The sequence below is a fragment of the Mytilus californianus genome, unplaced genomic scaffold (genome assembly GCF_021869535.1).
Source record: "Mytilus californianus isolate M0D057914Y unplaced genomic scaffold, xbMytCali1.0.p SCAF_11, whole genome shotgun sequence".
Taxonomy (NCBI): Eukaryota; Metazoa; Mollusca; class Bivalvia; order Mytilida; family Mytilidae; genus Mytilus; species Mytilus californianus.
In genome coordinates, this window is record NW_026262593.1 from 69,195,622 (window position 1) to 69,220,659 (window position 25,038).

General features: G+C 36.3%; 1 protein-coding gene across 39 annotated transcripts in view; it reads right to left on the reverse strand.

Annotated features, from left to right (window-relative positions):
- Positions 1-25,038, reverse strand: part of LOC127720582 (voltage-gated potassium channel subunit beta-2-like) — a 64,193-nt gene that overhangs the window by 32,126 nt on the left and 7,029 nt on the right. For 4 of the 39 annotated variants that reach the window (XR_007990881.1, XM_052227209.1, XM_052227208.1 and 1 more), the window contains exons 2-5: positions 24,891-25,002; positions 21,013-21,172; positions 19,891-19,931; positions 5,195-5,238 (exon numbers count right to left, since the gene is read on the reverse strand). Coding sequence is in view for 4 of the 39 variants with exons in the window: in XM_052227209.1 (XP_052083169.1) it covers positions 5,195-5,238; positions 19,891-19,931 (85 nt within the window). In the remaining 35 variants the exon portion in view is untranslated. Of the gene's footprint in view, positions 1-3,148; positions 3,164-3,189; positions 3,205-3,231; positions 3,246-3,313; positions 3,329-3,355; positions 3,371-3,437; positions 3,453-3,479; positions 3,495-3,521; positions 3,533-3,563; positions 3,579-3,603; positions 3,610-3,645; positions 3,660-3,687; positions 3,693-3,855; positions 3,864-3,939; positions 3,946-3,981; positions 3,997-4,191; positions 4,198-4,275; positions 4,282-4,317; positions 4,324-4,359; positions 4,396-4,443; positions 4,459-4,485; positions 4,501-4,527; positions 4,543-4,611; positions 4,627-4,653; positions 4,669-4,693; positions 4,706-4,735; positions 4,751-4,819; positions 4,835-4,861; positions 4,877-4,903; positions 4,915-4,945; positions 4,958-4,987; positions 5,000-5,029; positions 5,042-5,071; positions 5,084-5,113; positions 5,126-5,194; positions 5,239-19,890; positions 19,932-21,012; positions 21,173-22,678; positions 22,858-24,890; positions 25,003-25,038 lie in introns of those variants that run through there. The other 35 variants (XM_052227206.1, XM_052227219.1, XM_052227217.1 and 32 more) reach the window with 35 other exon arrangements.

The window sequence follows — 25,038 nt, forward strand, 5'->3', positions numbered from 1 at the left end:
AGCTACCTGTCATACTCTTTAATGAGATAATCAACTTTCAGTGGTTCAGTGAATAACATTGGTGATTAAAACCTTAAAATAATACAGGTTAGAGTTCAAGGCAAAATACTGCTGTGAAAACAACAACACCAATTAATTACTTTTGTCTTCTTTGAGATTAAGTGAAGAAAAAGGCCAAAAGACGTCAGTCATGAGGCACAAGTTCAAATGATGCTGCAAGTTTTCTACGCAGAGACATTTTCATTTTTTCTAAACTCTGGAAAAATTAATCTGCCAGAGTCTGCATCAAGTAAAAAACACAGCATAGAGTTAAAAAAAAAGTTCTATGTTTGAGATGCAGAGACATAATTGGTTTGCCTACTGATTATTTAGTGACAATAACTCTTAGCTTAAAATGCCAAAAAATAACATTCATGCACTGAATTTTATTTCAGACTTTTATTTTTGTGACATTATGTGCAGGCATAGTCTCTTTTTCATTCTGCAACAGTGACAATATCAAAAAACGACAAAGAAACTTGTCTGCATATTATTAAGTTCAGTCGATCAAGATAAATAAATAAACTATATACGCTGAAAAGTAAAAATCAATGACAAGGGAAGAAACAACTTCATCAACAAAATGAAACTTTTATCAATTAATCTTCATTTTGCATATCTGTCAATTATATTATCTATTACGAATATAAACAAACAATGTAATATGAAACAGGTTATATACATAAACTAAAAAAATAGAAACATGGTTCCAAAAATTCCCCCTTTTCTATTTCTGGCGACAATTGTTGATTTTAACTATAAATATCTCATTTTGATTGAAAGTAATTGATGAAAGCAGATGTTATCAGTTTATTAACCACAGAGAGGTAGAAAATACAATTATAAATAGATCAAAACTGATTGCTGGAAAAAATGAAGTGCCAGAGGAATAATGTTGAACAGGCATCAGAAAGAAATCTGACCTGTCTGAAGTTTGGCTACTCTTCATTCTCAGAATCAGGTCAAGGACTTAAAGACAATTTGTTTGTAAATAAAGAATCCTTAATAATAAAATAAAACAAAACAATATAGTATGAATAGTTTAGAATGAGCACATGAATATTTCATTTTAACTCAAGAAATTTACATTAACATGGTAGTTTTTTTTTTTGCTTTACATTTGATTATTTTCACATGGAGCTGGTTCATTAGATAGAAGAAAGGACACACAGACCAGATAACCCCACAGATTATACTACCCCTCTTCAATCATAGGCCAAGGCCCACATCTGCTGTGGTAACCTTGGTAAAATTCCATGTTCATTGAACAGAAAATCTGGGTTTAAACCCTTAATTTGGAATATACAACCCTTATGTAAACCTATAATTGAAATATGCTGCAAACAAATATTACAGCCTTTCTGCTTAAGATTTTATGTTGTCACCAAAAAATTATATCTCCTAGCCTTCATTAAAAAAAAATAATAACAAGTAACAAAGGCAATGAGATTTGGGATTAAGGTCAATAAGACAGCAATTCAATGGCACAAGCTGACACAAATACACACATGGCTATCAACAATAGATAAGCACCTACATTTTCTAAGAAGTCCTGATCCCTAAAGCAAATTTGGAATAGATTTCAGAGACAATTTAATATTTGATAAGATCATCCAACTCTCCATAAAAAACATGGACAGACAGAGAAAACCACTGGCAAGATTCCTTAATAAAGACAGGCACATAAACATTCTTAATATGAAGAATTACCAGACTTTCAAACACTTTAAACTGTTTAACTACATGAGCACCATGTTTCATTTAATTAGACATAACTTAAATCTAAACTGACAGAACTCTATTAAAATATGTCTAATTTTACTTAATAAAACATTAACCAATTTTCTTCAGACAATCCTGTACTTTATCTTATACTGTGTGTGTGAGGTAACTTCACAAAGACATTTAATAGTTTAATTATTTCTGACTGTGATCAGACACACAGCCTCTAAACCTTGAATGTAGCCTCTAAACCTCATGTGTGTTGGTTAAAACTTAATGTTGTTTAAAGTTAGCAATTAGCAATTCTGTATGTAATGAAGGAAAGATAATGAATTCATTCCCTAGACTAATCCCATTTCTTATTCTTTAATCAATTTCAAGAATCTCAACATAAAACAGTTTATTTCCCAATTTTCTGTTACTTAACAACCAACATTCTAGTATCAAACCAATAATGTAAAAAAGACTTGCAAAGTTGTCATTTCATATTGTAAGTCCAGAAATTTTTGTAACGTTTTTTTATTGTGAAAATTGTAATAAGATAGGTGTAGCAAAAATAAAAACTCCCATTTTAAATTTTGATAGAGATATTTTTATGCACCTTTTCTTGAAATTGCAATAATTTTAAACTTGCTTGTGTGTCAATTGTTCAACAATCATAATATTGAATGTACACAATAATTTTTTCTTAATTTACAGTATATCAAAAGTTATTGAGCTAATGTTCATCTAATAAAACTGCTGGAGCACTTCATGCTGCATCTTGAGACACTCAATTAAACTGTTGATTATACATAATGACATTAACAGAGAAAATCAGCATTATCAATGTGATATGTTAATAGTTAGCTGTCGTAAAATGAATAAAATGAAGATTACATTGCAACTGCAGAACATAAAATAACTACTTAATAGAGGTTGTAAAATTTCTTCAAAAACTGTAAGCTGAAATCATTCATCAATCTGCTGGATATGTCATAACAGAATATAAATATAATATAAATGTTGGGAAATATCCAAAAATTTTTTCTATTTTTTATCTTGAAATTCAAAGCAAGAAAATATAATAACAAAATATTTTCAAAGGAATAATTGAGAAAAATAAATGGAATTTGATCAATTTTCTACTGTAGACAAAATTTCTCATCACTATTAATCTTCTAACCAAATATGAAGTCATTCTGTTTAGTAGTTTCTAGGACAGTGTGCAGATATTTTTGTTACTTCATGCAACATTTTGATAAATTCTAAGAATTGGCAAACTGGCAATTCATTCATAAAATCGTGTGTGTACAAAGGCTTCAAATACAAATATCATGAATAACCAACAGCCCATTATAATCATTTAGGAAAGTATCAAAGCAGAATATGCCATACCAGAACTGACCTAGGCCTACACAAGATACTCACAGACCAGACCAAACTGACCTAGGCCTACACAAGATACTCATAGACTAGACCAGAACTGACCTAGGCCTACACAAGATACTTACATACCAGACCAGAACTGACCTAGGCTTACACAAGATACTCAGACCAGACCAGAACTGACCTAGGCCTACACAAGATACTCACAGACCAGACCAGAACTGACCTAGGCCTACACAAGATACTCAGACCAGACCAGAACTGACCTAGGCCTTCACAAGATACTCACAGACCAGACCAGAACTGACCTAGGCCTACACAAGATACTCACAGACGAGACCAGAACTGACCTAGGCCTACACAAGATACTCACAGACGAGACCAGAACTGACCTAGGCCTACACAAGATTCTCATAGACCAGACCAGAACTGACCTAGGCCTACACAAGATACTCAGACCAGACCAGAACTGACCTAGGCCTACACCAGATACTCATAGACCAAACAAGAACTGACCTAGGCCTACACAAGATACTTACAGACCAGACCAGAACTGACCTAGGCCTACATAAGATACTCACAGACCAGACCAGAACTGACCTAGGCCTTCACAAGATACTCAATGACCAGACCAGAACTGACCTAGGCCTTCGCAAGATATTCACAGACCAGACCAGAACTGACCTAGGCATTCACAAGATATTCACAGACCAGACCAGAACTGACCTAGGCCTACACAAAATACTTACAGACCAGACCAGAACTGACTTAGGCCTTCACAAGATATTCACAGACCAGACCAGATCTGACCTAGGCCTACACCAGATACTCACAGACCAGACCAGAACTGACCTAGGCCTACACAAGATACTCACAGACCAGACCAGAACTGACTAAGGCCTACACAAGATACTCACAGACCAGACCAGAACTGACCTAGGCCTTCGCAAGATACTCAATGACCAGACCAGAACTGACCCAGGCCTTCGCAAGATATTCACAGACCAGACCAGAACTGACCTAGGCCTTCACAAGATATTCACAGACCAGACCAGAACTGACCTAGGCCTACACCAAATACTTACAGACCAGACCAGAACTGACCTAGGCCTTCACAAGATATTCACAGACCAGACCAGAACTGACCTAGGCCTACACCAGATACTCACAGACCAGACCAGAACTGACCTAGGCCTACACCAGATACTCACAGACCAGACCAGAACTGACCTAGGCCTACACAAGATACTCACAGACCAGACCAGAACTGACCTAGGCCTTCACAAGATACTCACAGACCAGACCAGAACTGACCTAGGCCTACACAAGATACTCACAGACCAGACCAGAACTGACCTAGGCCTACACAAGATACTCACAGACCAGACCAGAACTGACCTAGGCCTACACAAGATACTCACAGACCAGACCAGAACTGACCTAAGCCTACACAAGATACTCACAGACCAGACCAGAACTGACCTAGGCCTACACAAGATACTCACAGACCAGACCAGAACTGACCTAGGCCTACACAAGATACTCAGACCAGACCAGAACTGACCTAGGCCTACACAAGATATTCACAGACCAGACCAGAACTGACCTAGGCCTACACAAGATACTCACAGACCAGACCAGAACTGACCTAAGCCTACACAAGATACTCACAGACCAGACCAGAACTGACCTAGGCCTACACAAGATACTCACAGACCAGACCAGAACTGACCTAGGCCTACACAAGATACTCACAGACCAGACCAGAACTGACCTAGGCCTACACAAGATGCTCACAGACCAGACCAGAACTGACCTAGGCCTACACAAGATATTCACAGACCAGACCAGAACTGACCTAGGCCTACACAAGATATTCATAGACCAGACCAGAACTGACCTAGGCCTACACAAGATATTCACAGACCAGACCAGAACTGACCTAGGCCTACACAAGATATTCACAGACCAGACCAGAACTGACCTAGGCCTACACAAGATATTCACAGACTAGATGAGAACTTATTCAGGCCTTTACATTAACTTCTTACAGATGAGAACTTACCTAGGCCTACACAAGATACTCGCAGGCCAGATTTTCCAAGATACCTGAAATGAAAGAAAAAAATTATTGTACAAATTTAACATACTCACAGGATACAAAATGTTGGTGATGCAAACATCAAACTAAAAATAAAACAAGGATAAAGAACCAATGTCGGCTAAACCTGTTATTCTTATATGGTATAAAGAACCAATGTTGGCTTAACCTGTTATTCTAGTATGGTATAGAGAATCAATGTTGGTTAAACCTGTTATTCTAGTATGGTATAAAGAATCAATGTCAGTTAAACCTGTTATTCTAGTATGGTATAAAGAATCAATGTAGGTTAAACCTGTTATTCTAGTATGGTATAAAGAATCAATGTAGGTTAAACCTGTTATTCTAGTATGGTACAAAGAATCAATGTCGGTTAAACCTAATATTCTAGTATGGTATAAAGAATCAATGTCGGTTAAACCTGTTATTCTAGTATGGTATACAGAATCAATGTAGGTTAAACCTGTTATTCTAGTATGGTATAAAGAATCAATGTCGGTTAAACCTGTTATTCTAGTATGGTACAAAGAATCAATGTCGGTTAAACCTAATATTCAAGTATGGTATAAAGAATCAATGTAGGTTAAACCTGTTATTCTAGTATGGTATAAAGAATCAATGTAGGTTAAACCTGTTATTCTAGTATGGTATAAAGAATCAATGTAGGTTAAACCTGTTATTCTAGTATGGTACAAAGAATCAATGTCGGTTAAACCTAATATTCTAGTATGGTATAAAGAATCAATGTCGGTTAAACCTGTTATTCTAGTATGGTATACAGAATCAATGTAGGTTAAACCTGTTATTCTAGTATGGTATAAAGAATCAATGTCGGTTAAACCTGTTATTCTAAGATGACATAATGAATCAATGTCTGTTTAACATGTTATTCTAGTATGGTATAAAGAATCAATGTCGGTTAAACCTGTTATTCTAGTATGGTATAAAGAATCAATGTCGGTTAAACCTGTTATTCTAGTATGGTACAAAGAATCAATGTCGGTTAAACCTAATATTCTAGTATGGTATAAAGAATCAATGTCGTTTAAACCTGTTATTCTAGTATGGTATACAGAATCAATGTAGGTTAAACCTGTTATTCTAGTATGGTATAAAGAATCAATGTCGGTTAAACCTGTTATTCTAAGATGACATAATGAATCAATGTCGGTTTAACATGTTATTCTAGTATGGTATAAAGAATCAATGTCGGTTAAACCTGTTATTCTAGTATGGTACAAAGAATCAATGTCGGTTAAACCTAATATTCTAGTATGGTATAAAGATTTAATGTCAGTTAAAGGTGTTATTCTAGAATGGTATAAAGAATCAATGTCGGTTAAATGTGTTATTCTAGTATGGTATATAAAGAGCCACTTACTCAAGATGAAAAATGAAGAATTTAATTTCTAATCAATAATTAAGGTGAACTTTTTTAATTGCCAACAGGTAGACATGTCGGCGTTTTTACCACTATATACATGATATAGACAGTCTTTTATACAACAAAAGCTTGAATTATTAATTGTCATAGATCAGTGAGAGTCATAGTGAAGTAAAAATATAACAATACAAGACTTTTATCAAATCAAGTAAAATCAGAGCTTCATTTAAAACTAAAGTATAGTGTAGAGCCATAACAGGGAGCCCCACAACCTGTACATATGAAAATTTTGATGTAATTGCAGAAGTTACCAGGGTTATTCCATGCAAATGAAGATTATCTCCATGGAAGGAAGAAACTTTACTGATTCATCAATCACTTATATAAGAGTCAATAAAAAGGTTTCGCATTTAAACATGATCTTCATATTGTTTTGATTTCCAACCTTAATAATCTTGATAAATTCTCTAAAAAAGAAAGGAAATAATCAGACCAAAAATAAAATTTTGATTGTTTGATGTTGCCTACCTACCCACCTAAAAAGCTGCCTACCCAAAAAATTTTATGACACAAATCAGTTCAAATTTTTTGTTAAAGATAATTCCTGCTCTAACGTTGTTTTCTTGTCTAAAACATGTAATTTTCGTGTACATCATCTCAAGATAAGAGAAATTGTTTAAATTCCACTATTAACTCACTATGCCCAAACTTTATGCATTTGATTCCTAGCCAAAAACTGATATGGCTTCTTAATGTAGAGAATCTGGATATCTTGATATCTGTCTGTGAGTTAGTTGATGAAGACAAAATATAACTTGAAAGATAAATATTTAAATCAGGCTTTCTGCACTAGGCACGAGGTTGGCATGGTGGGGTACAGGACACATCGTATAAGCACTATTACCTTTCTGTTTGTGATATTTCTTGATTAAACTGGTAATATTTTATCTTTTCGTAATATGTGCACTTTGGCATGTCAATTAGCATTGTCCCTTGGTGCCTCATGCAGTTGTGTCACTTTAAATAGTACTGACTCCTCTACATCAGGCACGAGGATGACATACCAGTTATGTGCAACTTCTTACAATATCTTACCATATATCATTAATCATGTTAATGTCCCGATACACATTTTAATATGCACCCACCATGCCATATAGCACCGTCCCTTGGTGCCTCCTGCAGTTAAGCTAGATATATTTAGCCTACTCACAGAATTCTTTTTATTTTGTTACTTTCTAGAGGTGTGCCTGAGACGAAGGTTTTTATATATACTCCTATATATGTACGAATATGTGAAAACTGTTGTTTCTTATTTGTGTTTGTAACTATGTATACTGTATTGTTCATTATATTTGTAAAAAATAATATTATCATGATATTATATTATGCTCCTTGTGAGCCCATTTGATGGAAATAAAGCATCTTCTTCTTCTTCTTCTGTAACTTCTGTTGTTGGCCAAAAACCAAATAAAATCCCTACCTATCTACCTAACCCTACAAGGCATGGGTAGGCAACATCAAACAAAGAATTTGTTAACGGTGGCCTCAGTGATAGGTTTTACCACGCCCTACAAGGTATCCTTTTTGTATGGAACACACTTTCTAGTAGTGGTAAATGATATGCCAAGTTTCATCACTAGACTCCAAACAGCTTTAGAACAGAAACAATTTGTGACATACAGAAGTCTAGCCGATTACAAAAGACCTTCTGCTAATTATTCAATTGGGCCCTAATAAACATTATAGCCACAACTAGGTACTTTTAAGTCTTACTATTGTATATACAGGTAAAACACCTGCTTAGAATTTAGCCTTATGTGTGCAAACATCAGGTTAGAATTCAGCCTTGTATGTGCAAACTGTTGGTTAGATTTCAGCCTGACATGTTTGCAAACACCTGTTTTAAATTCAATGAGATATATGCAAACACCTGGTAGGAATTCAGCCTTATGTGTGCACATATCTGGTAGTTTGATGGAAATAAAACATCTTCTTCTTCTTCTTCTTCTGTAACTTCTATTGTTGGCCAAAAACCAAATAAAATCCCTACCTATCTACCTAACCCTATAAGGCATGGGTAGGCAACATCAAACAAAGAATTTGTTAACGGTGGCCTCAGTGATAGGTTTTACCACGCCCTACAAGGTATCCTTCTTATATAAGGTTTATATGTAAAAACACCCGATTAGAATTCAGCCCAATATGTGCGCAAACACCTTTTTAGAATTCATCCTCATACTTGCAATTATGAATACAATGATGCAAACATTTATTAATAGATAGATAGTCATTAAAATCAATAATAGATCTGATGAATATCAAACTACATCATCAAAAGCAAAAATGAGCAGGTTCTAGAATACCATTCCACAATTATATATAATCAGAAACACATGTAGGTTACATGGAGGAAATTAACATCAAAGCTGTCAAAACATGCCAATCATTCTACAGAAACAGACACCTAGAGATATACATTGTAATTACAAAACACTTATGCCTTGTTTAAAGAAAATTATCTGACTTTCAATCTGCACTGTCTACTTTGTTGTAGAATATTACACTGATTCTACTCAAAGACTTTGAGTTAAGTCAACTTTTACTTCTTTTTTTAAGGGTTTCATAATTAACATAAGTTCTAAGTAAACACAGTCTGAATTCTGTATTTTTGGTTTGAAAAAGGACTGTTCAGTTTGGATGATTTTTTATGGATACAATAAGTACTTGTAGATTTGTTAGTATCATTCAATGATAATATTATCACATGACATAGATGGAAAGAAGGTATTTACAGTACAAAATGTATTACACATTGTTTAGTATTCTTTTGCAAGACATACAATCCAGAATGGTTATGCAGAATTTATTTGACTAAGCAGTGTTTTAGATAGCTTATCACTTAGAAATTGATTTATGAAATTCTTTTTTATAATGGAAACAAATGGATAATGTTTAAAAATCTTATAATTATATATTTTATTCAAAGTTTAGTTCAGTAAAAATATTTTACGGGATCAAGCCAAATTTTACAATATTAAGAATAAAAGGAGATGTGGAATATAAGTCAATAAGACAGCAACTGAACAATAAAAAAATAATTAGTGACTAACTGCATTTCAATCAATGCTGCTCCATTATTTTTGTTATTGTGTTGCATGTGCCAGCTAGCCGTTGAAGCAAGATTAGGTATTCTATTTCTGTCATTCTCTGGGGCATTAAGAAATTTGTGATGAGGTCAGTTTTACGGTATTCACTATTGGTAAGCAAATAAGATCATTCAATAGAAAAACATAATGTTTACTTTTACAACATTATGGTCTAGATAAGACAAAGGTAGAGGTTTGTGTGCACATAAAGTTATTTGAACCTCATCATAGTCTGTGACTTCAGCACCAAGTCAGGCTATCTGGACCATGTCTTGTTGGTTGTTGTTCGTATGTCTATTTTCTGAGAGGAGTCCAGTGTTGGTTGTTGTTTGTATGTCTATTTTCTGAGAGGGATCTGGTGTTGGTGGTTGTTGTTTGTATGTCTATTTTCTGAGAGGAGTCCAGTGTTGGTGGTTGGTGTTTGTATGTCTATTTTCTAAGAGGAGTCCAGTGTTGGTGGTTGGTGTTAGTATGTCTATTTTCTGAGAGGAGTCCAGTGTCGGTGGTTGTTGTTTGTCTATTTTCTAAGAGGAGTCCAGTGTTGGTTGTTCTTGTTTGTATGTCTATTTTCTGAGAGGGGTCCAGTGTTGGTGGTTGGTGTTTGTATGTCTATTTTCTGAGAGGGGTCCAGTGTTGGTGGTTGTTGTTTGTCTATTTTCTAAGAGGAGTCCAGTGTTGGTTGTTCTTGCTTGTATGTCTATTTTCTGAGAGGGGTCCAGTGTTGGTGGTTGGTTTGTGTATGTCTATTTTCTGAGAGGAGTCCAGTGTTGGTAGTTGTTGTTTGTTTGTCTATTTTCTGAGAGGAGTCCAGTGTTGGTGGTTGATATTTGTATGTCTATTTTCTGAGAGGAGTCCAGTGTTGGTTGTTCTTGTTTGTATGTCTATTTTCTGAGAGGGGTCCAGTGTTGGTGGTTGGTGTTTGTATGTCTATTTTCTGAGAGAGGTCCAGTGTTGGTGGTTGTTGTTTGTCTATTTTCTAAGAGGAGTCCAGTGTTGGTTGTTCTTGTTTGTATGTCTATTTTCTGAGAGGAGTCCAGTGTTGGTTATTCTTGTTTGTATGTCTATTTTCTGAGAGGGGTCCAGTGTTGGTGGTTGGTGTTTGTATGTCTATTTTCTGAGAGCAGTCCAGTGTTGGTGGTTGGTGTTTGTATGTCTATTTTCTGAGAGGAGTCCAGTGTTGGTGGTTGGTGTTTGTATGTCTATTTTCTGAGAGGAGTCCAGTGTTGGTGGTTGTTGTTTGTCTATTTTCTAAGAGGAGTCCAGTGTTGGTGGTTGGTGTTTGTATGTCTATTTTCTGAGAGGGGTCCAGTGTTGGTGGTTGGTGTTTGTATGTCTATTTTCTGAGAGGGGTCCAGTGTTGGTGGTTGTTGTTTGTTTGTCTATTTTCTGAGAGGAGTCCAGTGTTGGTGGTTGATATTTGTATGGCTATTTTCTGAGAGGAGTCCAGTGTTGGTTGTTCTTGTTTGTATGTCTATTTTCTGAGAGGGGTCCAGTGTTGGTGGTTGGTGTTTGTATGTCTATTTTCTGAGAGAGGTCCAGTGTTGGTGGTTGGTGTTTGTATGTCTATTTTCTGAGAGGGGTCCAGTGTTGGTGGTTGTTGTTTGTCTATTTTCTAAGAGGAGTCCAGTGTTGGTTGTTCTTCTTTGTATGTCTATTTTCTGAGAGGAGTCCAGTGTTGGTTGTTCTTGTTTGTATGTCTATTTTCTGAGAGGGGTCCAGTGTTGGTGGTTGTTGTTTGTATGTCTATTTTCTGAGAGGGGTCCAGTGTTGGTGGTTGGTGTTTGTATGTCTTTTTTCTGAGAGGAGTCCAGTGTTGGTGGTTGTTGTTTGTATGTCTATTTTCTGAGAGGGGTCCAGTGTTGGTGGTTGGTGTTTGTATGTCTATTTTCTGAGAGGAGTCCAGTGTTGGTGATTGTTGTTTGTATGTCTATTTTCTTAGAGGGGTCCTTTGTTGGTGGTTGTTCTTGTTTGTATGTCTATTTTCTGAGAGGGGTCCAGTGTTGGTGGTTGTTCTTGTTTGTATGTCTATTTTCTGAGAGGGGTCCAGTGTTGGTGGTTGTTCTTGTTTGTATGTCTATTTTCTGAGAGAGATCCAGTTTTGGTGGTTGTTGTTTGTATGTCTTTTTTCTGAGAGGGGTCCAGTGTTGGTGGTTGTTGTTTGTATGTCTATTTTCTGAGAGGAGTCCAGTGTTGGTGATCGCTGTATGTATGTCTGTTTTCTGAGAGGGGTCCAGTGTTGGTGATTGTTTTTTGTATGTCTATTTTCTGAGAGGAGTCCAGTGTTAGTGGTTGTTCTTGTTTGTATGTCTATTTTCTGAGAGGAGTCCAGTGTTGGTGGTTGTTGTTTGTATGTCTATTTTCTGAGAGGGGTCCAGTGTTGGTGGTTGTTGTTTGTATGTCTATTTTCTGGGAGAGGTCCAGTGTTGGTGGTTGTTGTTTGTCTATTTTCTGAGAGGGATCTGGTGTTGGTGGTTGGTGTTTGTATGTCTATTTTCTGAGAGGAGTCCAGTGTTGGTGGTTGTTGTTTGTCTATTTTCTAAGAGGAGTCCAGTGTTGGTTGTTCTTGTTTGTATGTCTATTTTCTGAGAGGGGTCCAGTGTTGGTGATTGTTGTTTGTATGTCTATTTTCTGAGAGGGGTCCAGTGTTGGTGGTTGGTGTTTGTATGTCTATTTTCTGAGAGGGGTCCAGTGTTGGTGGTTGTTTTTTGTATGTCTTTTTTCTGAGAGGGGTCCAGTGTTGGTGGTTGTTGTTTGTATGTCTATTTTCTGAGAGGGTTCCAGTGTTGGTGGTTGGTGTTTGTATGTCTATTTTCTGAGAGGGGTCCAGTGTTGGTGGTTGTTTTTTGTATGTCTTTTTTCTGAGAGGGGTCCAGTGTTGGTGGTTGTTGTTTGAATGTCTATTTTCTGAGAGGAGTCCAGTGTTGGTGATTGCTGTATGTATGTCTTTTTTCTGAGAGGGGTCCAGTGTTGGTGATTGTTTTTTGTATGTCTATTTTCTGAGAGGAGTCCAGTGTTGGTTGTTCTTGTTTGTTTGTCTATTTTCTGAGAGGGGTCCAGTGTTGGTGGTTGTTGTTTGTTTGTCTATTTTCTGAGAGGGGTCCAGTGTTAGTGGTTGTTGTTTGTCTATTTTCTGAAAAGGGGTCCAGTGTTGGTGGTTGTTGTTTGTCTATTTTCTGAGAGGGGTCCAGTGTTGGTGGTTGTTGTTTGTTTATTTTCTGAGAGGGGTCCAGTGTTGGTGATTGTTGTTTGTCTATTTTCTGAGAGGAGTCCAGTGTTGGTTGTTCTTGTTTGTATGTCTATTTTCTGAGAGGGGTCCAGTGTTGGTGATTGTTGTTTGTATGTCTATTTTCTGAGAGGAGTCCAGTGTTGGTGGTTGGTGATTGTATGTCTATTTTCTGAGAGGGGTCCAGTGTTGGTGGTTGTTGTGTGTATGTCTATTTTCTGAGAGGAGTCCAGTGTTGGTGGTTGGTGTTTGTATGTCTATTTTCTGAGAGGAGTCCATGTTGGTGGTTGGTGTTTGTATGTCTATTTTCTGAGAGGGGTCCAGTGTTGGTGGTTGTTGTTTGTATGTCTATTTTCTGAGAGGAGTCCAGTATGAGTGGTTGGTGTTTGCATGTCTATTTTCTGAGAGGGGTCCAGTTTCTGTGGTTGTTGTTTGTATGTCTATTTTCTGAGAGGAGTCCAGTGTTGGTGGTTGGTGTTTGTATGTCTTTTTTCTGAGAGGAGTCCAGTGTTGGTGGTTGTTGTTTGTCTATTTTCTAAGAGGAGTCAAGTGTTGGTTGTTCTTGTTTGTATGTCTATTTTCTGAGAGAGGTCCAGTGTTGGTGGTTGTTGTTTGTCTATTTTCTGAGAGGGATCTGGTGTTGGTGGTTGGTGTTTGTATGTCTATTTTCTGAGAGGAGTCCAGTTTTGGTGATTGTTGTTTGTATGTCTATTTTCTGAGAGAGGTCCAGTGTTGGTGGTTGTTGTTTGTCTATTTTCTGAGAGGGATCTGGTGTTGGTGGTTGGTGTTTGTATGTCTTTTTCGTGAGAAGGGTCCAGTGTTGGTGGTTGTTTGTATGTCTATTTTCTGAGAGGGGTCCAGTTTTGGTGGTTGTTGTTTGTATGTCTTTTTTCTGAGAGGAGTCTAGTTTTGGTGGTTGTTGTTTTATGTCTTTTTTCTGAGAGGAGTCCAGTTTTGGTGGTTGTTGTTTGTATGTCTTTTTTCTGAGAGGAGTCCAGTTTCGGTGGCTGTTGTTTGTATGTCTTTTTTCTGAGAGGGGTCCAGTGTTGGTGGTTGTTGTTTGTATGTCTTTTTTCTGAGTGGAGTCCAGTTTTGGTGGTTGTTGTTTGTATGTCTTTTTTCTGAGAGGGGTCCAGTTTCGGTGGTTGTTGTTTGTATGTCTTTTTTCTGAGAGGAGTCCAGTTTTGGTGGTTGTTGTTTGTATGTCTTTTTTCTGAGAGGGGTCCAGTGTTGGTGGGTCTTGTTTGTATGTCTATTTTCTGAGAGGAGTCCAGTGTTGGTGGTTGTTGTTTGTACGTCTATTTTCTGAGAAGAGTCCAGTGTTGGTGGTTGTTGTTTGTATGTCTTTTTTCTGAGAGGGGTCCAGTGTTGGTGGTTGGTGTTTGTATGTCTATTTTCTGAGAGGGGTCCAGTTTCGGTGGTTGTTGTTTGTTTGTCTTTTTTCTGAGAGGAGTCCAGTTTTGGTGGTTGTTGTTTGTATGTCTTTTTTCTGAGAGGGGTCCAGTGTTGGTGGTTGGTGTTTGTATGTCTATTTTCTGAGAGGGGTCCAGTTTTGGTGGTTGTTGTTTGTATGTCTTTTTGTCTGAGAGGAGTCCAGTTTTGGTGGTTGTTGTTTGTATGTCTTTTTTCTGAGAGGAGTCCAGTTTTGGTGGTTGTTGTTTGTATGTCTTTTTTCTGAGAGGAGTCCAGTTTTGGTGGTTGTTGTTTGTATGTCTTTTTTCTGAGAGGGGTCCAGTGTTGGTGGTTGTTGTTTGTCTATTTTCTGAGTGGAGTCCAGTGTTGGTGGTTGTTGTTTGTATGTCTATTTTCTGAGAGGGGTCCAGTTTCGGTGGTTGTTGTTTGTATGTCTTTTTTCTGAGAGGAGTCCAGTTTTGGTGGTTGTTGTTTGTATGTCTTTTTTCTGAGAGGGGTCCAGTGTTGGTGGTTGGTGTTTGTATGTCTATTTTCTGAGAGGGGTCCAGTTTCGGTGGTTGTTGTTTGTATGTCTTTTTTCTGAGAGGAGTCCAGTTTTGGTGGTTGTTGTTTGTATGTCTTTTTTCTGAGAGGAGTCCAGTGTTGGTGGTTGGTGTTTGTATGTCTATTTTCTGAGAGGGGTCCAGTGTTGGTGGTTGTTGTTTGTATGTCTATTTTCTGAGAGGAGTCCAGTGTTGGTGGTTGGTGTTTGTATGTCTATTTTCTGAGAGGAGTCCATGTTGGTGGTTGTTGTTTGTATGTCTTTTTTCTGAGAGGAGTCCAGTTTTGGTGGTTGTTGTTTGTATGTCTTTTTTCTGAGAGGGGTCCAGTGTTGGTGGTTGTTGTTTGTCTATTTTCTGAGAGGAGTCCAGTGATGGTGATTGTTGTTAGTCTATTTTCTGAGAGGAGTCCAGTGTTGGTGCTTGTTGTTTGTCTATTTTCTGAGAGGGGTCCAGTGTTGGTGGATGTTCTTGTTTGTATGTCTATTTTCTGAGAGGGGTCCAGTGTTGGTGATTGGTGTTTGTATGTCTATTTTCTGAGAGGGGTCCAGTGTTGGTGGTTGTTGTTTGTATGTCTATTTTCTGAGAGGAGTCCAGTGTTGGTTGTTCTTGTTTGTATGTCTATTTTCTGAGAGGGGTCCAGTGTTTGTGGTTGTTGTTTGTATGTCTATTTTCTGAGAGGAGTCCAGTGTTGGTGGTTGGTGTTTTTATGTCTATTTTCTGAGAGGAGTCCAGTGTTGGTGGTTGGTGTTTGTCTATTTTCTGAGAGGGGTCCAGTGTTGGTGGTTGTTGTTTGTATGTCTATTTTCTGAGAGGAGTCAGGTGTTGGTGGTTGGTGTTTGTATGTTTTTTTTCTGAGAGGGGTCCAGTGTTGGTGGTTGTTGTTTGTCTATTTTCTGAAAGGGGTCCAGTGTTGGTGGTTGTTGTATATTTTCTGAGAGGGGTCCAGTGTTGGTGGTTGTTGTTTGTATGTCTATTTTCTGAGAGGAGTCCAGTATGAGTGGTTGGTGTTTGCATGTCTATTTTCTGAGAGGGGTCCAGTTTCTGTGGTTGTTGTTTGTATGTCTATTTTCTGAGAGGAGTCCAGTGTTGGTGGTTGGTGTTTGTATGTCTTTTTTCTGAGAGGAGTCCAGTGTTGGTGGTTGTTGTTTGTCTATTTTCTAAGAGGAGTCAAGTGTTGGTTGTTCTTGTTTGTATGTCTATTTTCTGAGAGAGGTCCAGTGTTGGTGGTTGTTGTTTGTCTATTTTCTGAGAGGGATCTGGTGTTGGTGGTTGGTGTTTGTATGTCTATTTTCTGAGAGGAGTCCAGTTTTGGTGATTGTTGTTTGTATGTCTATTTTCTGAGAGAGGTCCAGTGTTGGTGGTTGTTGTTTGTCTATTTTCTGAGAGGGATCTGGTGTTGGTGGTTGGTGTTTGTATGTCTTTTTCGTGAGAAGGGTCCAGTGTTGGTGGTTGTTTGTATGTCTATTTTCTGAGAGGGGTCCAGTTTTGGTGGTTGTTGTTTGTATGTCTTTTTTCTGAGAGGAGTCTAGTTTTGGTGGTTGTTGTTTTATGTCTTTTTTCTGAGAGGAGTCCAGTTTTGGTGGTTGTTGTTTGTATGTCTTTTTTCTGAGAGGAGTCCAGTTTCGGTGGCTGTTGTTTGTATGTCTTTTTTCTGAGAGGGGTCCAGTGTTGGTGGTTGTTGTTTGTATGTCTTTTTTCTGAGTGGAGTCCAGTTTTGGTGGTTGTTGTTTGTATGTCTTTTTTCTGAGAGGGGTCCAGTTTCGGTGGTTGTTGTTTGTATGTCTTTTTTCTGAGAGGAGTCCAGTTTTGGTGGTTGTTGTTTGTATGTCTTTTTTCTGAGAGGGGTCCAGTGTTGGTGGGTCTTGTTTGTATGTCTATTTTCTGAGAGGAGTCCAGTGTTGGTGGTTGTTGTTTGTACGTCTATTTTCTGAGAAGAGTCCAGTGTTGGTGGTTGTTGTTTGTATGTCTTTTTTCTGAGAGGGGTCCAGTGTTGGTGGTTGGTGTTTGTATGTCTATTTTCTGAGAGGGGTCCAGTTTCGGTGGTTGTTGTTTGTTTGTCTTTTTTCTGAGAGGAGTCCAGTTTTGGTGGTTGTTGTTTGTATGTCTTTTTTCTGAGAGGGGTCCAGTGTTGGTGGTTGGTGTTTGTATGTCTATTTTCTGAGAGGGGTCCAGTTTTGGTGGTTGTTGTTTGTATGTCTTTTTGTCTGAGAGGAGTCCAGTTTTGGTGGTTGTTGTTTGTATGTCTTTTTTCTGAGAGGAGTCCAGTTTTGGTGGTTGTTGTTTGTATGTCTTTTTTCTGAGAGGAGTCCAGTTTTGGTGGTTGTTGTTTGTATGTCTTTTTTCTGAGAGGGGTCCAGTGTTGGTGGTTGTTGTTTGTCTATTTTCTGAGTGGAGTCCAGTGTTGGTGGTTGTTGTTTGTATGTCTATTTTCTGAGAGGGGTCCAGTTTCGGTGGTTGTTGTTTGTATGTCTTTTTTCTGAGAGGAGTCCAGTTTTGGTGGTTGTTGTTTGTATGTCTTTTTTCTGAGAGGGGTCCAGTGTTGGTGGTTGGTGTTTGTATGTCTATTTTCTGAGAGGGGTCCAGTTTCGGTGGTTGTTGTTTGTATGTCTTTTTTCTGAGAGGAGTCCAGTTTTGGTGGTTGTTGTTTGTATGTCTTTTTTTCTGAGAGGAGTCCAGTGTTGGTGGTTGGTGTTTGTATGTCTATTTTCTGAGAGGGGTCCAGTGTTGGTGGTTGTTGTTTGTATGTCTATTTTCTGAGAGGAGTCCAGTGTTGGTGGTTGGTGTTTGTATGTCTATTTTCTGAGAGGAGTCCATGTTGGTGGTTGTTGTTTGTATGTCTTTTTTCTGAGAGGAGTCCAGTTTTGGTGGTTGTTGTTTGTATGTCTTTTTTCTGAGAGGGGTCCAGTGTTGGTGGTTGTTGTTTGTCTATTTTCTGAGAGGAGTCCAGTGATGGTGATTGTTGTTAGTCTATTTTCTGAGAGGAGTCCAGTGTTGGTGCTTGTTGTTTGTCTATTTTCTGAGAGGGGTCCAGTGTTGGTGGATGTTCTTGTTTGTATGTCTATTTTCTGAGAGGGGTCCAGTGTTGGTGATTGGTGTTTGTATGTCTATTTTCTGAGAGGGGTCCAGTGTTGGTGGTTGTTGTTTGTATGTCTATTTTCTGAGAGGAGTCCAGTGTTGGTTGTTCTTGTTTGTATGTCTATTTTCTGAGAGGGGTCCAGTGTTTGTGGTTGTTGTTTGTATGTCTATTTTCTGAGAGGAGTCCAGTGTTGGTGGTTGGTGTTTTTATGTCTATTTTCTGAGAGGAGTCCAGTGTTGGTGGTTGGTGTTTGTCTATTTTCTGAGAGGGGTCCAGTGTTGGTGGTTGTTGTTTGTATGTCTATTTTCTGAGAGGAGTCAGGTGTTGGTGGTTGGTGTTTGTATGTTTTTTTTCTGAGAGGGGTCCAGTGTTGGTGGTTGTTGTTTGTCTATTTTCTGAAAGGGGTCCAGTGTTGGTGGTTGTTGTATATTTTCTGAGAGGGGTCCAGTTTTGGTGGTTGGTGTTTGTATGTCTATTTTCTGAGAGGAGTCCAGTGTTGGTGGTTGGTGTTTGTGTGTCTATTTTCTGAGAGGAGTCCAGTGTTGGTGTTGTTGTTTGTATGTATTTTTTCTGAGAGGAGTCAGGTGTTGGTGGTTGGTGTTTGTATGTTTTTTTTCTGAGAGGGGACCAGTGTTGGTGGTTGTTGTTTGTCTATTTTCTGAGAGGGGTCCAGTGTTGGTGGTTGTTGTTTATTTTCTGAGAGGGGTCCAGTTTTGGTTGTTGGTGTTCGTCTATTTTCTGAGAGGGGTCCAGTGTTGGTGGTTGTTGTTTGTCTATTTTCTGAGAGGGGTCCAGTGTTGGTGGTTGTTGTTTGTCTATTTTCTGAGTGGAGTCCAGTGTTGGTGGTTGTTGTATGTCTATTTTCTGAGAGGGGTCCAGTGTTGGTGGTTGTTGTTTGTATGTCTTTTTTCTGAGAGGAGTCTGGTGTTGGTGGTTGTTGTTTGTATGTCTATTTTCTGAGAGGGGTCCAGTGTTGGTGGTTGTTGTTTGTATGTCTATTTTCTGAGAGGGGTCCAGTGTTGGTGGTTGTTGTTTGTATGTCTATTTTCTGAGAGGAGTCCAGTGTTGGTGGTTGTTGTTTGTCTATTTTCTGAGAGGAGTCCAGTGTTGGTTGTTCTTGTTTGTATGTCTATTTTCTGAGAGGGGTCCAGTGTTGGTGGTTGTTGTTTATATGTCTATTTTCTGAGAGGGGTCCGGTGTTGGTGGTTGATGTTGTCTGCTGTACTGTCGAATATTTTGTGGTAATTCTTCACATCTTTTTCATATACATGTATTATGGAAAATTTTTAAGACAGGAATGCCATAGATTACTCATAGTTTTGTCAAGCACCAACAACAATTCAGGGACATTTTGTGCATTTTCTTATAATTTTGGTCAGGTTTATTAATATACAATGCAGGCTAGCTCTTTGCTTATACTAGAAGTAACCAAAGACTTTAAAATTGGTATTTGCTGCTTCTCAGCTAAGCACGCAGCATTAAGGAGTAAGAGCAAAGACTGGTAGGCTCGGAGTCAGAATAATGTGTCTGGGTAAGGTGACATCTCTTCCTGCGGATTGTTACCTTGTGAACTAGCACGTTAAAAATCCGGCTCAGTGTGTTGGTCTAGTACAAAGCAGGGTAAATGTCCATATAACATTAACATGTTCTCGTCCTGAATATGCATATTAATTTGCCGCTGGACGTTAAGCAGTCATCCATCATCATCATCATCATATACTAGAAGTGCCAACCTTTCCTATTGCAGGAGATATTACTCTTGGATGTACCACTATGAATTAGCTTATACAAATTAGTACCTCAATTGAAAACAGGTTTTCTAGGTACATGTAGTATTTTTCACCAATTAAAGGGTACTATGAATTTTACTTACCTGTAATTTACCAAGGAATTGGTACTCATTTTAGTTGACATCTGAAATTCATAAAAAAAAAAGATGTAAAAATTTAAATCGTTACATTACATGTATGTTTCATATCTGTACTTTTGATTGGCTGAAAGCAACTGCTAGGCAATATCAAATTGTATTTCTCAATAAAATTTGACATTTGTGACAGCATGTGCTTTTCATGACAACTTTACAACAATGCATATGAAAACAAAAGGAAAATTTGCTATAACTCATAATTTGATGGTTGTAGCATAAAAATGTAATTATGTATAGGAATTGAATGCTTCTTTTTTAATTTTATAGGGTTGTAAAAGCATTTATTGTGCACACATTTTTAGTATGAAGTGCTTCCGTACTTCAGTCAATGCTTTTACACCCAACAAAAGTACAAACAGAGGCATTCAATTCTTAAATAAAATGAAATTTCAAAATTCTAAATTACACTTTCTGTAATGGTAACCTTTATCATAATTGCAATTAATAAATGAATGTGTCCATCGGACACAGATGATGCCCCGCTTGCATATAACATTATAAAGGAACATAACTAGGACACTGTAAAAGTGAAACCACCCAAAATGGAACTTGATCTGTGTTTTGTGGTAATAAGCATTGTGTATAAGTTTCCTAACATTTGGTTGCGGCAAACAAAAGTTAGAGAACGGAAACGAAAAATTCATCATTTTTTCTATTTATGAAGGGGCATAACTCCATAACGGTAAAAGAGATGCCACCCAAATTTGAAATTGATCTAAGTTTTGTGGTAATAAGCATTGTGTATAAGTTTCATGACATTTGGTTGAGGCAAACTAAAGATAGAGAACAGAAAACAGAAAACAATTTCAGGACGTACGAACGTACAAGGGTAAACCTTAATGCCCCCTCCGTCACGGCGGGGACATAAATGGAAATTCGCTGTAAGTACATGAAGTAAGCAAAAAGAGCTACTACTAAGGTGATTAATTCTAAAAGCAGGCAGAAGGCAGAATCAATACCTCCTACATTACCCAAAAACAATCACAGCCATACTTCTGAAAAACATCTTATACTGTTACACATGCTTAAACATTGCAGTCATTATTAATAAAGCAAAAATTTACTCACCAAAATAAATTTTCTGGAAATTCCTAACTCAGCATTTTATCATCTATATATCTTTTGCTTCTAATTGAAGCTTCAATGTGTGGTTTGCTACAATGTTAATGTCTCTTGTTTTGTACAAAATTGAATACAATCAATTATGAATGGCTGAGCTTCTTTTAATCTAGAAAATACAAAGAAATCAATAATGTATTAACATTGATATGATATATTCATCAACAGAACAACACCTCTAATTACTCTGATCAAGTATCAAAATATTAACCAGCTAGGAGGTGACAAAAGTCATTACATCTTTTAATAATCAAATCTTACAAGAGAGATTTCTTGCACAATCCATCAGTAGACTGATGTTATTTTCTCTATAATAAAATGAGAAGCTGGGATGACAGCAATCCATGAATACCAAAAGAAAAATATCTGTATTGTTCATTTACTCTATTAAACTATTGGTTGATAATAGCATTTTTTATTTTTACTAACATCCATTTTTCCAAATAACAGGGTAAGGGACACAACATTATTATGTCTTTTACTCAAAGAATATATTGTAAACATTTCTGTAAAAGTTCCATATACAATATTTCTTTGAACCGCTTGATTATCCCTTTAGTGTCTTTCGCCTCTCTATCAAAAAGGTAAAAATAGAATCTTAATTTAGAGTTGAAATAATTTACATTTTCATTTTATTTAAGTAAAATTGATCTACAAAGAGTTGTCCTAAATTTAAAAAAATTATATTGAGCTACATATAAACAATGATAATTGAATAATGTATAACAGTATTTAGCAAAAATAAATCTATTACACAAGATGTGCAATAAGACAAACTCTGTATTTCTAGTGGAGCCAAAAAATCAAAATAACACTTTGAAAATTTGGAGTGTTGGAAGAGGTCTTTTCTGGATTAGGCTAGAATCTAGATCATATTTTCTATATCCGTGTTACATACATATATATATATAAAGCACAAACATAAAAATCCACCATAAATTATACAATTGGTTATGTTTTTCCATACAAACACATGAGCAATCCAACAATACAAAATATAGATCTGTCCAACACCAGAATAAAATGTTTTACCGTTTTAACATGTTTGTAAAATCTATTGATATTTTTCTGTCCTATCGTCCTATTTTTTTCAAACACTCATTTATCTATTCAATTTACTTTCTTTATGGCATAATAACAATATTTTCTCATGTTATAATTAATAATTTTTTTAAAGATTTTCCTTAACTAAAAGTATAGCTTAATAACAAAAGAATAAAATAAAACTTTAACATTAAATTAATTCAAACAATTAATTTAAACAATAGGGTTTAAAGATAAAAAAGAAATTGTTTACAGTACACCAGAAATAGGTATCTGACAGAACCGAAAAGAGATCTGTTTACAATTCATCACTATCAAGCTGCTGATCAAATATAAAGTCATTCTGTTAAGTAGCTTCTAAGAAAAGTGTAAGGAATATTCGGTGGATGAAATGACAGACAAAGTGATAGCAATATAACCTAATTTGTTGGACAAATGGATGGAAAAATGACAGAAAAGATAGTCTACCTGAAAATCAGTTTAATGTAAATTCTGAAACATGATGACTATTGAATTTATACAATAATGGAAATTACCAGTCTTTGTTATGCTAGAATGTAAAATTTCCTACCTGTAAAAAACTAATTCATATACATGTACCAGCACTGAGAATTATCCTTCCTGATGATGTGCCAAATCTTTGATTGAAATGATGTCAGAAAAACCATGTCAACAAGACAATTAGCTGATAATATCATCTTTTTTTATTGTCAAATTAATATCCTACTGCTAATAATTAGAGGCAACCAGTCTTACATGATTCCTTTGTACTTAGACGTAAATTGGCTCAGATCTTGATCGTTAATGCATTTGTAATAACCTGCATTTACCACATGTTCAAATTGATTGTGATTGCTGCTGAGAATGAGTTATATGCATTGAAGAATAGTTTCTTCAAAAGTTTTGAAATGCATTTTCACATTTTCTTAAATATTTATTCACACCTTTGGATATTTTTTTAAGTTCTGAGATTTCATGCAGTCATGTTATATGGCTGTAGTAGATGAGAGGTATTGAAAAATAATATTTGTAGCCACATATTTCAATAAACTATTGACAAATATTCATTCACACCTTTGGTTTTTTTTTTTAGATTTTGTGCAGTGTTTAACATGGCTGTAGTAAATGAGAGGTATTGTAATAAAATATTTGTAGCCACAACTTATATTTTAATATACTGTGACACAGAGATATATCTTGCCTGTATGTAATTAGATAGTATTAATGCAATTTTGAATTTAAATGGCAACACTTTATGTGCAAAACATTCAAGGGCAATCAACCATGATTGAAGGTACATGGCCAAATAATCTCCATGAAAATTAGATATGCCAATTCTTATACAACTGCATACATGCAAATGGTTCCCCTTAAAATGACCTTATCACAAACTTTGACATGTAAACTAACTAAAAGTTCCAAAATCAATAACTGTTACTGAGGGGAAGAGCCATTTCAATCCATGGAAATGAGATTTGCTATTGCTATTACCATGATTACAACTGCATACCAAATATCATAGACTATCCATTTTTGATTTATCTTAAACTGACCGAATCACAAACTTTAACATATCAAAAAGACACAAAAATTCAAAGTCAATAGACCATGATTTAGGGTATGGCCATATAATCTCTATGGAAATGAGATTATGCTAATGCTAATACAACTGCATACCAAATATCATTGACTTACCATTAGTGGTCCCCATTAAACTGACCTAATCACAAATTTAAAATCAAAACTAAACAAAGCCCATGTAACAACAGCATTCTAAATTTCCTTGACTTTAATACCAGTGCTGGTTCCTCTTAAATTCATCTGATCACATACTATATATATGTTAATAATCGTTTTTACCTGTATAAGAATGAGTTTTTCTAGATCGAATCAGTCAACCAAATGATTTACCCTTGTTTCACTTCCAATGTTTACATTCTTTTCCATTTAATAACTGAACAGGCCTAGTTCATGTCTAACCCATCTCTAGCTATAGGAATCAATTAATGTTCACATGAATACGGATTCAATGAGGTCGAATTTTTCACTTGCAAGTGAATAATTCATTAGCAATGTTTCTTTGCTTATTTTGACAAAACTGAACCAAACTGGTTGTTAAAAGTGAATTATTATTTCACTTTCATTAATGATTGAACAAAAAAAAAACATATTTAATTTTTTTTATATCTCGTAGCTAATACATACCCCTTTAATACATATACTCAGCATACATGATTTGGGATAATAATTTAGCTTTCATTTTCAGTCATGAAGAAATATTTGTCATACTTGACCTACTATGCTAACTGCAATGTAACTTCATATAACAATCACTTTTACACTGTGATCATGATGATGGTAATTAATTATAAGCACATGGTGTATTGCACTACATGTCTCTTTATCTTTATGTCATTGAGTTTTAATTGAAATAATTCTATCATGCCAGGCTCTATGTTCAATTTACACGGTATAAAGATAATGACAATTATAATGCCTACATGTACCATGTTAAAATGAGCATAGAGCATGGTATGAATGGATGATTTCTTAAATATTATCATAAATTGAATATCAACAGCACTTGCGGACTCATGAAAAAGATAATTTTACAAGGGAAATATTCACAGATATAAGTCATGTTTGTAAGTGCAATAACTGTTTAGTATAACCTTTATCTCTATATCTACAGATAATATTGTGAAGTAATCATACTAAATATCTCTAGATCAACAAATAATTATGGAAAGTAAACATCTTGATATAAATAAATAGGCACTCACCTATTTTTAGCATAAAGTTCCAACCAATCTGTATTTTCTGTTTGTAACGTACAATCTCTTAATCAACCAATGAAGTGATGTTAAGCATAATATATCTGTATATCTCTCTATCCTATAATCAATGAAAAACAGTAACAAATATATGTAA